Source organism: Pan paniscus, chromosome 16 (assembly GCF_029289425.2).
Source record: "Pan paniscus chromosome 16, NHGRI_mPanPan1-v2.0_pri, whole genome shotgun sequence".
In the NCBI taxonomy this organism is placed as follows: domain Eukaryota; kingdom Metazoa; phylum Chordata; class Mammalia; order Primates; family Hominidae; genus Pan; species Pan paniscus.
This window is the reverse complement of record NC_073265.2, coordinates 91,306,493-91,321,170: the sequence shown is the minus strand read 5'-3', so window position 1 is coordinate 91,321,170 and position 14,678 is coordinate 91,306,493. Positions and strand designations below refer to the sequence as shown.

General features: G+C 41.4%; 1 protein-coding gene across 2 annotated transcripts in view; it reads left to right on the top strand.

Moving 5' to 3' along the window:
* The window catches only part of TARS3 (threonyl-tRNA synthetase 3), an 88,800-nt gene that overhangs the window by 27,590 nt on the left and 46,532 nt on the right, over positions 1–14,678 (top strand). For both annotated transcript variants that reach the window (XM_034939527.3, XM_063596960.1), the window contains 6 exons: positions 984–1,107; positions 3,943–4,064; positions 7,031–7,148; positions 10,186–10,250; positions 11,994–12,072; positions 13,546–13,692. In XM_034939527.3, coding sequence (XP_034795418.1) covers positions 984–1,107; positions 3,943–4,064; positions 7,031–7,148; positions 10,186–10,250; positions 11,994–12,072; positions 13,546–13,692 — 655 coding nt within the window. The remainder of the gene's footprint in view (positions 1–983; positions 1,108–3,942; positions 4,065–7,030; positions 7,149–10,185; positions 10,251–11,993; positions 12,073–13,545; positions 13,693–14,678) is intronic.

Sequence of the window (14,678 nt, the reverse complement as noted above, 5' to 3'; positions counted from 1 at the left end):
GAAACCCCATCTCTACTAAAAATACAAAAGTTAGCTGAGCGTGGTGGCGTGTGCCTGTAGTCCCAGCTACTCGGGAGGCCGAGGCAGGAGAATCGCTTGAACCCAGAAGGCAGGGGTTGCAGTGAGCCAAGATTGCACCACTGCCCTCCAGCCTAGCAGCAAAGTGAGACTGTCTCAAAAAAAAAAGAAAATAGGCAAAGGAAGCGGATAGTTCATAAAAGTAAAAATAGCTTGTAAGCATGAACCAAAACTAGTAATTAAATCAAAACAACAATTTTCAATGTCACATTGATAAAGATTTTAAAAATCGGGGTACGTGGAAGTGATGCGTTCAATTGACATCAGAAATCTGTCAACGGTACATCCCCTTTGATCTAGTAATTCCAATTCTGTGGACGTATTCCCAGAAAACAGTCACAGAAGCCGCAAGATGCCTGTGTACAGATGTCTGTGTGATATACTCTGTGAGAACAAGACTTAGGCGACCTCAGTGTGCAGCCCTGGAGGCTTCATTAATAAATACAATACTTCATTAATAAATACAATACAATTCATTAATAAATAAATAAATACAGACTGCTTTGGAAGACAATCTGAGGCATGACAGAAAATGCAAGCTATACAATTATGTCGGCAGCTGCTTTTAAAGACAGCACATATGTGTGCATGGGGTGGGTGGAGGTAGAAAAACCACTGGATAGAAATGTACCAAAATGTTATAAGCAGTGATTTATGATATTTATGTGTGATTTTTATTTTATCCTGTGGGCTTTCTCAGTTTTCCAAGTTTTTTTTAAACAGTGAATGTATATTACTTTTCTACATAAAATAAATATTGTAAAACAAGACATATCTGTCCTATTAGTTTACGTTTGTACTTTTTATACACTTCAAAAAAAAAAACCCTAGAAATTCTTTTAATCTTTTGAGGAATCATTGTAACAATGATAAAGTTAACTCCCAAGTGGCTTTTGTCTTCTTAGTCAGGAACTGGCTGAAAGCACAGTAATAGCCAAAGTCAATGGTGAACTGTGGGACCTGGACCGCCCATTGGAAGGGGACTCTTCTCTAGAGCTGCTTACATTTGATAATGAGGAAGCTCAAGCTGTGAGTATTTAAAAACCAGACAGCCAAACTTTGGGTAGTTATGTTGTAAACTACATTATATAAGAGGCCACATATTGAAGTCACGAATGTTGAGTTTTTTGGGGGTTTCTAAGATTTAAAATTTGATTATTGATGTTTAATGAATATTTGTGGCATGAATGTATACAAATACATGTCAGTTTTTAAAGTAGCCCATATTTATAATTTCTTTCTTTTTTTTTTTTTTGAGATGGAGTCTTACTCTGTCACCCAGACTGGAGTGCAATGGCGCAATCACGGCTCACTGCAGCCTCAACCTCCCCTGGCTCAGGTGATCCTCCCACCTCAGCCTCCCAGCTACCTGGGACTACAGGTGCACACCACCACACTCAGCTAATTTTTCATATTTTTTGTAGAGACAGGGTTTTGCTATGTTGCCCAGGCTGTTCTCAAACTCCTGGGCTCGAGCAGTGTGCCTCCCTCAGCCTCCCATAGTGCTAGGATTACAGGTGTGAGCCACTGTGCCCAGCCTTATCATTTCTTACAATAATCATTTCCTTAAGTTAGAATGCTTTGGTTGTTAAATCAACGTGTGTTTGAAATGAATTGTTAATAGGCCATTAAAAATGGGTCTACTTTATAATTTAATATGTATAGGAGAATTGGAAGAAATTACAAGACTCAGATATCCTTTAAATACTTAATATAATTTTCTATAAAATAAATACCACATTTTTCACATATGCATGTGATATATGATTTCTGATATACGTTGTCGCCTGAACGTTGCAGTCGCCCTTCAAGCTGTCCATTATCTTCATGAAACCTAAGTTATGATTAGCTTAGGTTACAATAATTGCAAGGCTTATGCTAAATTTCCTTAAACTATAAGAAGCATATTATAATTTCTGTTTAAAATATGCAAAGTAAAACCATTAAATATGTAAACAGTACACTATTAATAAAACCATATTTAAAAGTGATTTTCAGAAAGTTCAGTACTGTAGACTGAATTCACAACTCTCCAGCCATAGCTAGCCATGCCTCAGTTTTTATGCACTACTGTCTATGTGATATCTGCATGTAGATATTGTACAAGAATCTTCAGTACATTCACCATGAAATTTTCGATTTTAACCCCAAAACTTATTTCTTCCTGTTTGCCTAAGTCAGTGCATTACTCCACCACATACCCAATAGCTCATTCCAGAACCTTGGAGGTTTTGTGTGATTCCTCCCCGTCCCTCAACTCCATCTCCAGTGAGGGGTAAGCCCAGTAGATTTTACTTCCTAAAATATCTAGAATCTGTCCACTTCTCTCCCTCTCCATTGCCACTGGCTGAGAATCCGCACTCACCTTGTTATAGAACCACCCAAGAAACTGCCTACTTGCTGTTTTGTCCCCTGAAATTCATTCCCATCGAGCTATCAAATGATGTGTGTAAATGTAAATTTAATCATTTTGCTTAAAACCCTTTAATGCATCCCATTGCATTTGGAGTAAAATGCAAGCTCCTCCCCAAGGCCTGCATGGTCTCTGGCCCTTCCTTACCTCTCTAACCTTTCTCAAGCTATGCTTTGTCACATCCCCTACGTGTTAGTCACACAGGCCTTCCCGAGTCTCCATGAATGCAGGACATTTACCATTTTTCTATATTACAGAGCCCTGTTCATCTCCTTTTAAACACCATCTTAGAATTATGCACGTCCAGGTTTGTTTATTGCCTGTGTCTTCGCCAATAGGCTGTACCTGTGTGGGGGCTGTGACTATGTCTGTTTCTTTCACTGTTGTATACCCAGCAGAGTGTTTGGCTCAACAAATATGTAGGTGTGGACAGTGCACCACATGGGAGATTTGGGCTGATGCTAGCAGTCAGCCTGCCTAGCAGCATCCAAAGGAGCAGTGCTGTGCCCTAAGGACTGACCCTCTGGGTCTGTCTGCAAATCATATCCCAGCCTATTGCTGTGGGCTGGGATTGCACAGAGTGCTCCATCATCTGACTCCTTCTGCCCTGATTCATTTTATCAAACAGCTTTTTAATTGTAACTTGCTTTCTATTTAATAAAAAGAAAGAAAGTGCTGAAAGATGAGTTGATTATCTTACTCCTTTGGTACCTATATTTATTTGGTGACTTTGGTTAATTTCAGTTTATCCATAAACTAAAATGAATTCCTTGGGAACTCAAAACAGTATCAACTTTTTGAACTTGGAGGACTGACAACCGGGCTCTGGACTGTGGCTAATGAGCCCATATATACACTTCTCAGGGGTCCCAGGCAGCCAGCAGACGTTCCCTGGCAACACTTTTTTCTTCCTGAGACATCTTTCAAACTTCCACAGTCACATGCTATTCAACACACGAAGACTGCTCTGGAGATGCAGGATCTCGTTAACTCTAGTGGTGTCAGGAACACTTCAGTGCTCTGTGTCCAGCTCAGAGAGGGTGCCCCTGGAGAAAAGGAAGACAGCTAGCATCTGGCACTCCTCGGCCTTCCTCCTACTCTGGGCTTCAATCAGGTTTGCACACAGCTGCTCTGCTGGCTGTTCTGAGAGGTGTTCATCTCTCGTGGCTGACATGCACAGAGGAAGTGGGGTTGTGGCCGAGCTCTAGCTGCCACTCAGCAGAGCAGCTTCACACTGGCACTGAGCAAGTGGCTCTGGTGGAATGTCAGGGAGGGCTCAGAAAGCATTCTCTTCTAAGTGGGCATTGAAGATTTTCCTTTCAAGTTGATGTTGCTGCCCTTGGTCTTGCCATGTATCTCCTTAAAATTTTCTACTGGTTTACATCATTTTACTACTAATTTTCCATGATATACTTTTGGTAGCTAATGGCCTCTTTGTCCATGCCATGCAGGTGTACTGGCACTCCAGTGCTCACATTCTTGGGGAGGCCATGGAGCTTTACTATGGAGGCCACCTGTGCTACGGTCCGCCCATTGAAAATGGATTTTATTATGACATGTTCATTGAAGACAGGTAACACACTGAATACTGGCTTGTGAATGCATGTGTTTCAATTGTATTGTTCTGTAATGGTTACATACTAGCCTAGTAACTATATACTGTTGGCCCTTACATAATGTGGGGTTAGGGGCACCGACGCCCATGCAGTTGAAAATCCGAGTTCAACTTGTGATTCCTCCTAAACTTAACTAATAGCCTGTTGTTAGCTAGACGCCTTAATGAAAACATAAACAGTTGAGTATCACATAGTTTGTATCTTATGTGTATCATATACTGTATTCTTGAAATAAACTAGAGAAAAGAGATGTTAAGAAAATCATACGGAAGAGAAAATGTATTTACCATTCATTTAGTGGAAGTGGATCATTATAAAGCTCTTCATCTTCACGTTGAGTAGGCTGATGAAGTGGAAGGGTTGGTCTTGCTGTCTCCAGGTGGCAGAGGCAGAAGAAAATGCACATATAGGTGGACCCATGCAGTTCTAACCTCTGTTGTTCAAGGGTCACCTGTATTGCATAAGATGATTATAGATTGGTTGACCAATTTTGAAAATTATTTTTAGTTTAGAAATGGTCTAAGGCATTTAACTAAAAATTATTTTTAGTCAAATCTAGTTTAGATTCAAGAGATACTTCTAAGATTCTTTTCTTTTTTGTCCCCAGAAGAATATGATATGCTATTTATCTAATCTTGGACTTGCTAGAGCATGGTATTAATTAAGACCAGAATTGAAAGCTTAATTCCTAGAGAGAGGCTAGTTTAATTCGCTCCGTGATAATCAGGGACCTCATTAACCTCAGCCAAACATCTCACATAGTTGAGTGCAGGACAGGGATGTGTCACAGATGCTTCACATTCCATAGGTCTATGCTTGAATCGTTAGCAAACAGCCAGCCTCGTCCACCTCCTGCCCTGAATTCCTCATAGCTCCTAGGGTACCTCCAACTGCCACAACCAAAACCTCTGATCCTTCTACTTCCTCCCTCCTCTTCACCACCACGCCACCATCCAGTTGTTTAGTCCAGTTCTGCCAATTTTATCTCCTAAATAGTTCTCCCACCCCCCTCTCCTCCTCTTGTTTCTGCCTTAAGTTAGCCCCATGGCATCTCTGGCCTGGATGACTATGGTGCATTTTGTCTTTACCTTCTCCTGCACGCTGCTTAATGACCTCCCCAACCAAGCACCCAATGCTGTGTAGCTACTACTTACAGACTTGTCCAATCTGAACCACTATTACTCACAAGCATGAAACTGTGTTTACCTACAACAATTCTTATCTCAAAGGTGTGGGTTTTTTCCCAAATCAATGGCCAGCGCTCCAACTCTCTGGACACCAATGAGGTGTCTAATGATTGAACTCAATTCTGACACTATCTACCCTGAGTTAATGCAGATTCCCCAGGTCAAGGGCTCAGTCCCACAAGACTGGCCCCAATTCAGATGCCAGCTGGAAGTCTGGGCCTTCCATACTTTTGACCTACAGGCTACAAATCGGGAGTTCCCATGACCCCATCCTTGGGTTCAATAATTTGCTAGACTGGCTCACAGAACTCAAGAAGGCACTTTACTTACCTTACCAGTGTATTATAATGGATGTTACAAAGGATAGAGATGAACAGCCTGATGAAAGATGCTTATGGTGAGGTATGTGGGAGGGACCACAGAGATGCCATGTGTCTCTGGGCGCCATGCCCCAAGCACCTGGATGTGTTCAACAACCTGGAAGCTCTGTGAATCTTGTTGTTTAGGGATTTTAATGGAGGTTTCATTATAGAGGCACAATTGATTAAATCATTGACCGTTGGTGATAACCCAATCTCTAGCCCCTCTCCTTTCCCCTAAGGAGGCAGGTGGGGGTGCTGAAAGTCCCAACCCTTTAATCATGCCTTGGTCTTTGTGGTGACCAGTTCCTGCTCTGAAGCTACCTAGGGGACCTAGCCACCAGTCATCTCATCAGCACACAAAAGACACTCGTATCACTCCAGAGATTTCAGGATTTTAAAAACCCTGTGCCAGAAATCTGGATGAAGACCAGATATGTGTTTCTTAGTGTATCACAGTATCACATCCCGTTCATCTCTTGTTAACACGGCTCCAGTATTCGTTCAGCAAGATGTTTTTGCTGCCTGCTGTGTGCTCTGTGCTGGGTGCTGGTGATTCAGCAGTGAAGGAACCAGTCTGTCCTCATGGAGCTAACAGTGTTTGGGGGAAGACAGCAAATGCACAAGCAGCCATCTGCTGCCTGGTGGTGATGACTATAGGAACATCAGCCAGGTGTAGGAGGTGTGTGCCATGACAGGCAGGTGGGCAGGAAGGAGCAGGTGGCATTGAAGCAGACCGGAGTGGAGGGAGGGAGCAAGCCCTGAGGATGGGGATACTTATGACATCTGCAGGGAGAAGGTTCCAGGCCTCTGTGGGACTGTCCTGGTGTGGGGATATGTGTGGCTTGTTTGAGGAGTGGCAAGGAAGCTAGTGTGGCAGGAGGGAGTGAGCACTGACCAGGGGGTGACTGAAAGGAAGTTAGTCCATGCATAGCGGAGGCTGAGTGCTGCTGGGAGCACCGCGACTCTGCAGTCCATACAGATCTCTCCCAGCCTTGGTTCCATAGCCAGTGAGGGCAGGGACGTGATGAGCACTGCATCTGGCTCTTGAGCAAAACTAAAGCATGTGAAGGGTAAGGAAGACCGCACAAAAGAACAGACCTCAGAGGAGCTCACAGTCCACCTGGGTGTCTCCTAGCAGGGCTTCCTTCTCCCCTTGCAGCAGAGGAGAAATGAGGCAGGTCTTGGCACCTGTTGATGCCCAGTCTCCCTCACTGAGACACAAGAGTAGTGACTGTATGAACGTTTGACTTTCTGAAGTCCTGGAAAAATAAGACAGCAGATTCAAATTTATGGCCGCTGAGGCTCCAGGACAAAGGAAAGAGGGAATGCATAATGTCTGGAAGATGGATGTCGGTTCTCTGCTCTTCTTTTTAGAGCAGTGTCCAGCACAGAATTGTCAGCCCTGGAGAATATATGTAAAGCCATCATAAAAGAAAAGCAACCTTTTGAAAGACTAGAAGTCAGCAAGGAAATCCTCCTGGAAATGTTTAAGGTAACTTGGGGAAACTCCTAAACCTCTTACTAGGAATATTAGAAATCAATATAGACTAGCTTCCCCACCTTCCCCCAAATAATTACCTGTTGCTCACCAAATTGTTCCAATCCTGTTAAGCTACTGTGAGGTTGTTACCAGTTACTTGCTGTGACATTTCCCTCCCCATCTATTTCCTGAACATTTGAGGGGAGACATAGGTAGGTAAAGGGCCAGGTGAATAATTTTCACATGTGTGTTTATAAATCTGATTAATTCTGAGTATTGTGAATATCTGTCCCCTAAATTCAACAATATTTATAATCCCATATAAAATGCTGCCTTTTTCTCTCTTCTGTGGGAGTTTTCTGTTAACTTTTGTTTCACATTTTAACCTAGAGTAACCTGTGTAAAACAGTAACTTTCTCTTTGTATTTTTTTGACCAACATACTTAAATATATTCCTGACTTTATGTTTTAAAACATGCATATTGGAGAAAACATACATTTTGTTTTTTATTTTTTGGGTTTTTTTTTTTTTTTTTTTTTTTTTTTTTGAGACAGAGTCTCTCTTTGCCTCCCAGGCTAGAGTGCAGTGGCACTATCTTGGCTCACTACTATCTTGGCTCACTGCAACCTCCGCCTCCTGGATTCAAGCAATTCTCCTGTCTCAGTACCTCAGCTGGGACTACAGGCATGTGCCACCCTGCCTGGCTAATTTTTCTATCCTTTTAGTAGAGACAAAGTTTTGCCATGTTGGCCAGGCTGGTCTTGAATTCCTGACCTCAAGTGATCTACCCCCTCAGCCTCCTGAAGTGCTGGGATTACAGGCGTGAGCCACCACGTCCAACCAAAAACATGTATTTTGAAAACACAGTATTATTAGTTTTGTGGGCTTGAATAAAAAAATAGAGTTGGTTTTGGTAAAAAGTTGCAGTATTCTTTTTTGTGCAGTAAAATATATAACATATAAAATTTACCATTTAATCCTAAGTATACAGTTCTGTGGCATTAAGTACGTTGACAATGTTGTCAAACCATCACCAATCTCCAAAGCTTTTTATCTTGCCAGTCAGAAACTCTATACCCATTAAACATTAGCTCCCCATTCCCGCCCTGCCCCCAGCCCCTGGCCACCACCATTCTACTCTCCGTCTCTGAATTTGGTTACTCCAGGCACTTCATATCAGTGGAATCATGACAATATTTATCCTTTTGTGACTGGCTTGTTTCACTCAGCAAAAAGTCCTCAAGATTCATCCATATTTTAATGTGTGTCAGAATGTCCTTCCTTTATAAGGTTGGATAATATTCCATTGTACGGATAGACCACATTTTGTTGATCCATTCATCCACCTGTGGACACTTGGGTTGCTTCTGCCTTTTGGCTACTATTGTGAACAGCACTGCTGTGAACATGGGTGGGTAAAGTTCTGTTTGAGTCTCTGCTTTACTTCTTTTGGGAATATACTTAGAAGGGGAATTTCTGGATCCTATGGCAATTCTGTTTTTAAGTTTTCGAGAACTCACCATACCATTTGGTGCAGTGGCTACACCATTTTACAGTCCCACCAGTGATGCACAGGGGGTTCAGTTTTTCCACATCCTTGCCAACACTTGTTTTGTTTTTTTTTTAATCATAGACATCCTAATGGTTGTGAAGTGGTATCTCATTGGGGTTTTGTTTTGACTTGCATTTCTCTAATGACGTAGTAATGGTGAGCATCTTAATGTGCTTATTGGCCATTTGTGTATTTTCTTGAAGAAATGTCTTTGGAGAAATGTCTGTTGAGCTCTTTTGCCCATTTTTTAATTAGGTTTTTTTGTATTTGAGTTATGAGAGTTCTTGATATATTCTGAATATCCATTTCTTAACAGATAAGTGATTTGCAAATATTTAATTCTGTGGGTTGCCTTTTTTGCAGCTACTTTTAAGAACTAAACACAATTAATCTTTGTTAAGGAAAATGATTTGTTGTGAATATATAGATATGAAACAGTTAAATCATGCAGATACGGGTTTTTCTCCCAACAACTAGCTCCTTTAAGTAGTTATTTAATATAAAGTGCCTTGTATACCCCGATAGTAGTGATGGAAGCAGAAAAGAAAGGAAAAGGAAAAAAACCCTTAGTTTTATAAATATATCATCATTACGATAAACTTTGCTTTTGTTTTTATACAAATTAATAATATAGCTGTGTCCTTCTCAGAATTTTATTGATTAATGTTAAAATTAGATCTTCTAGAACAGTACTGTCCAATAGAAACATAATGGAATCCACTAGTCTGAGCTACATGTGTAACCTATAATTTTATGGCAGCTACATTTTAAAAGTAAAAGTTGCAATTAATTTTAACAAATTTTTAACCCAATATATAAAAAGTATCATTTCAATGGTAGCCAGTATAAAGAATGATTAACGAATGATTTTATTCTTCTTTTTGCAACATTATACTTCCAAAGTCCAGTGTGTTTTATACTCACTGCACATCTTCTTTCAAATTAGTGGCGTTTGAGGCCAGGTGTGGTGGCTCACACCTGTAATCCCAGTACTTTGGGAGGCCAAGGCAGGCAGATCACTAGAGGTCAGGAGTTTGAGACCAGCCTGGCCAACATAGTGAAACCCTGTCTCTACTAAAAATACAAAAATTAGCACATAGTAAAAATACAAAAATAAAATACAGGCATGGTGGTACATGCCTGTAATTCCAGCTACACGGGAGGCTGAGGCAGAATCGCTTGAACCAGGGAGACAGACGTTGCAGTGAGCCAAGATGGTGGCACTGCACCCTAGCCTGGGTGAGGGAGTGAGACTCTGTCTCAAAAACAACAACAACAACAACAAATTAATGGCATTTGAAATGCCCAGTAGCCACATGGCTTGTGGCCTCCATGCTGCACGGTGTCACTCAAGGCTGTGAGCTCTTTGTATCCCTCGTGTCTCAGCACCTAGAACATCAGTAGATGACCTTTCAATGTTTCTTGAAGAAAAGTAGAGTTGTTTTCTTCATTTCAACATTGTGTGTAATAATGTGTAAATATGTTTTTCTTCGTAGTACAATAAATTTAAATGCCGCATTCTGAATGAGAAAGTTAACACTGCAACTACCACCGTGTACAGGTTTGTGTCCACACATGGTAAACGCTGCTCAGTGGTAAACTTGAAGGTGTTAGCAGTAGAGGCCGAGTTTGTTTTCTGGTTGGAGATCGATTTTTCAAGTTGTGTAGTTGATAATCTACTGTAGTTACAATCTTCAAAATGTTTTCACTAAAGAGAAATGATTATTTTCCCCTTTTTAGTAATCAGGACAGTACTGAGACCCATATTTTGTTTCCTGGGTGTTAGCTATAACAGGATTTTTCTCCATGTGAGTGATACTGTTGGGAAAGGAGTTTCTATTCTGTCCTTCCACATTCTTATTAATGTGGCAGTGGGGGCCATTACAAGCCATCTCCTCGGCAGTGATTCTCTGCCTCATACTTACTGTCCAGAGTGCAAGTGTAGAAGAGTCTGCCCCATTGTCCAGAGTCCAAGTGTACAGTCTTCCTGCATTAGCAGGATACTCATGATGAGACCAAAAGAAAATACTGGGAAACAAAGGCAGGATCAAATGTAAGAGGAGACAAGTGAAGTTAATACCAGAATCACTTAGCTCTGTTCGTTTAACCTCAGGTTCCTGAGCGCCTTTTTCTTTATTCGTGTGTATACGCCTTATATGTCATTGCTGTTCCCCTTTCCGTGTGTTCCGGCCATCTGGGTGCTGCTAGGACTATCACAGTACCGGCTTAGAAGACCTGGTATTTATTTAATTATAACCACAGATATTCTCCCTCATGGTACTTATTTTCCACATCAAGGACTTATGGTTCTCTGGTTTAATTGTACTGTAAGTAAAATCATATCCCCTTTGTGCAAAGCTATGCACGGTGCATTTCTTAAAGCTTAAAAATAAATGAAAATGTAGAAAACAGGCTAAGTTTTAAATTTCTGGCTTCTAATGCTTGAGCTGTTGGGTTTGAGAACCTTACTTAGGTCAACATTGACACTTTTTGTAGTTTTTCAATTTGAATGGCTTGTATTTAATTTTTGAAAAAAAAAATAAAGCTTTTCTTTTATGGCTTTCTTTTTTTTTTTTTTTAATTTTTTGAGATGGAGTCTTGCACTGTTGCCCGGGCTGGAGTGCGATGGCGCGACCTCGGTTCACCGCAACCTCTGCCTCCCAGGTTCAAGTGATTCTCCTGCCTCAGCCTCCCAAGTAGCTGGGATTACAGGCACCCACCACCATGCCCAGCTAATTTTTTATATTTTTTATTAGAGACGGGGTTTCACTATGTTGGCGAGGCTGGTCTCGAATGCCTGACCTCGTGATCCAACCGCCTTGGCCTCCCAAAGTGCTGGGATTACAGGTGTGAACCACCACACCCGGCCCTGTGACTTTCTATTTAAAGGTTAGAGTATTGAAGCCTTTCATGCTAATTTGGCATTCCTTCCCTTCATCTGAGTGTTGCTTACAAGCTCTCTCCCTAGAGAACAATACACAAAGACTGGCCATTGAAAGAGATGACATTTTCGTGTTTGCCACTCTGTAAGCCAGTCCCTTTTTGTATTCATTGTAATTTTTAAGTTTTTAATCAGAGAATTGCCTAGTTTCTTTCAGAAGATGTTCTGTGGTTTTTGAATCTAGAGGGCAGAGTGGACTCTGAGGCTAGATGAATCACCTCTCTCCTTCACCCTAAATTAAAAATGGCATTGCTACATATGAATAAGTGAAGCTCTACCTAAAACATAGGATATTATGACTTATAATGAATAGTCCAGAACACTGTAACTGTGCCTGAGCATGTCCTAAATATTTCATTATAGGTGCGGTCCATTAATTGACCTTTGCAAAGGTCCACATGTAAGACACACTGGAAAAATTAAAGCCATCAAAATTTTTAAGGTAAGCATTGATTTTTTTTTAATACAGTAAACTTAAGGTGCACTAGCTATTAAAGGATTTTAATCATATCTTATTCAATCATATCTTTCGTAGTCTGAACATCATGATATTTTAAAATATTTCATTCTTATTTGATGAAAACTAATAAAATCATTTAGAATTTTGATAATTAGAACACTATAGGTAGCTTTTGTTTATCATTTTACCTTATTGTAAGTGTTATAACATTTCTTTTTCATATGATATTTTATTTTATTTTTTATTTTTCTGAGACAGAGTCTTGCTCTGTTGTCCAGGCTGGAGTGCAGTGGTGTGATCTTGGCTCACTGCAATCTCCGCCTCCTGGGTTCAAGCGATTCTCCTGCCCCAGCCTCCTGAGGAGCTGGGATTACAGGCGTGCACCACCCCACCCGGCTAATTTTTGTATTTTTAGTCGAGATGGGGTTTTACCACGTTGGTCAGGCTGGTCTCGAACTCCTAACCTCAGGTGATCCGCCTGCCTCGGCCTCCCAAAGTGCTGGGATTATAGGCATGAGCCACTGCGCCTGGCCTTTTTCATACACTATTTTAAAATATTGTTCTGTATACTATGGTTTTCTTGAATAGCCCTGATGTAAGCAAGAATATTTGTCTGCATGTGAAAGTAATGTACTGCGGCATAAAGAAAACAGCAGAAGGGGATATGATGTTGTAATGGAGAAAACATCGCTCTGGGATTAGGAGGCATGGGACTGACTTGGCAGTCCCAGCCTTTCTTGGCTTTGATTTTCTTACAGGTAAAATGGGGCTGGCTAATGGCACTGTTCTTAATCATTGACTGTAGGTCAGCAAGACCGACCTTTACTTCCCCATACCTACCGTCTGTTCTGCCCCATCCTTGGTGATTATGATTGCTGCTTAGCCTTCCCTCCTTTCTGTGTGCTCTCACTGTCATTCCTAGAATCCATAGCAGACTCTACATAATTTGCTGGTTAATGGTATAATTTAGGCTGGGAAGGTTTAGTTAGAATCCATTTTAAGATTGTTCCCAGCACTACAAATAGTCTTCTTTAAGCTTTGTTGATTTTGTTTGTTTGTTTGTTTGATTTTGAGACAAGGTCTTGCATTGTCACCCAGGTTGGAGTGCAGTGGCACAAACACTGCTCACTGCACCCTCGACCTCCTGGGCTCAAACAGTCCTCCTGCCCCAGTCTCCTCAGTAGCTGGGATTACAGGCATGTGCCATCGTGCCTGGCTAGTTTTTGTATTTTCTGTACAGATGGGGTTTTGCCACGTTGTCCAGGCTAGTCTCAAACTCCTGAGGTCGAATGATCTAACCGCCTTGGCCTCCCAAAGTGCTGGGATTATAGGCATGAGCCACCATGCAGGGCTGCTTTGTTGATATTATAGTGGAAAATTGCGTTTGTATTTAAGAGCAGTTTTACTTACAACTGAATGTTTGATATATTTACCAAAATCCTCTTTGATATTTAGAATTCCTCAACGTATTGGGAGGGCAATCCGGAAATGGAAACATTGCAGAGGATCTATGGAATATCCTTTCCTGATAACAAGATGATGAGAGACTGGGAAAAGTTCCAAGAAGAAGCAAAGAATCGAGATCACAGGAAGATCGGGAAGGTATGCCCCACATCTTAATCACTAGAGATGTAATCATAAGCCAACATGTTCCTGTCTCACAAAACTAAGTTGCTTTAAAAATAAGATTTCTTCTTCTTCTCTCCTATTTTGCTGGCACTCACAGTCTGCTGCTGAGTTCTTTCATTTTAATACCCCAGATGTCTTCTAACCTCTTTCCTTCCTATATCTTTTATTAATTTTTGAAAATTGTACCCTTCTGTTATTTTTGTCATGATATAAAAATAAAGTTGTTTTTGGTGAAACCCCACCTCTACTAAAAATACAAAAAAATTAGCCGGGTGTGGCAGCGCGCGCTTGTAGTCCCAGCTACTCTGGAAGCTGAGGCAGGAGAGTCACTTGGGCCCGGCAGGCAGAGGTTGCACTGAGCTGAGATCGCGCCACTGCACTCCAGCCTGGGCGACAGAGTGAGACTCAGTCTCAAAAAAAAAAGAGTTGTTTTTTACATTCTGTGCACTTTATAGCATCCTTTGTATCTGGGAGACAGAGCAGCGTGTAGAAGGAAAAGCTCGGATTGGAAAGCAGCTCGGCCTGAGCTTTATGCCCAGTCCTTGTCCTCACTAGTTGTGTTAGATGACGGGCAAGCTCCGTGTCCTTGTCTTCCTTGCTGGGTAGCCTTGCAGGGTGGCTGTGAAGACAGAAACTGGGTGACGGTGCCTGGTACAGGATAGGCTCTCAGTAGGCAGCAGCCATGATGATCATCATCACCTGAAGCCCACCTCCTGCAATGAACTTTTTTGGTCTTTCTACTGTGTTGTCTCCCCATGAGTGCCGTACTCCAAGTGTGCCAAGTAAGAAAATTCGCAGAGAATAGCAGAAGGTGAAGTAAAAGCTAAGTTCAAAGCTAATTAGGCATAAATATGATTGGAAATTTTACATATGCTGTTGCATGCATTTAGGTATAAGTGTTGAATGGCCTTGGAATGTCTATTACTAGAGAAGATGGAAATAACTGAGTATTATATGTT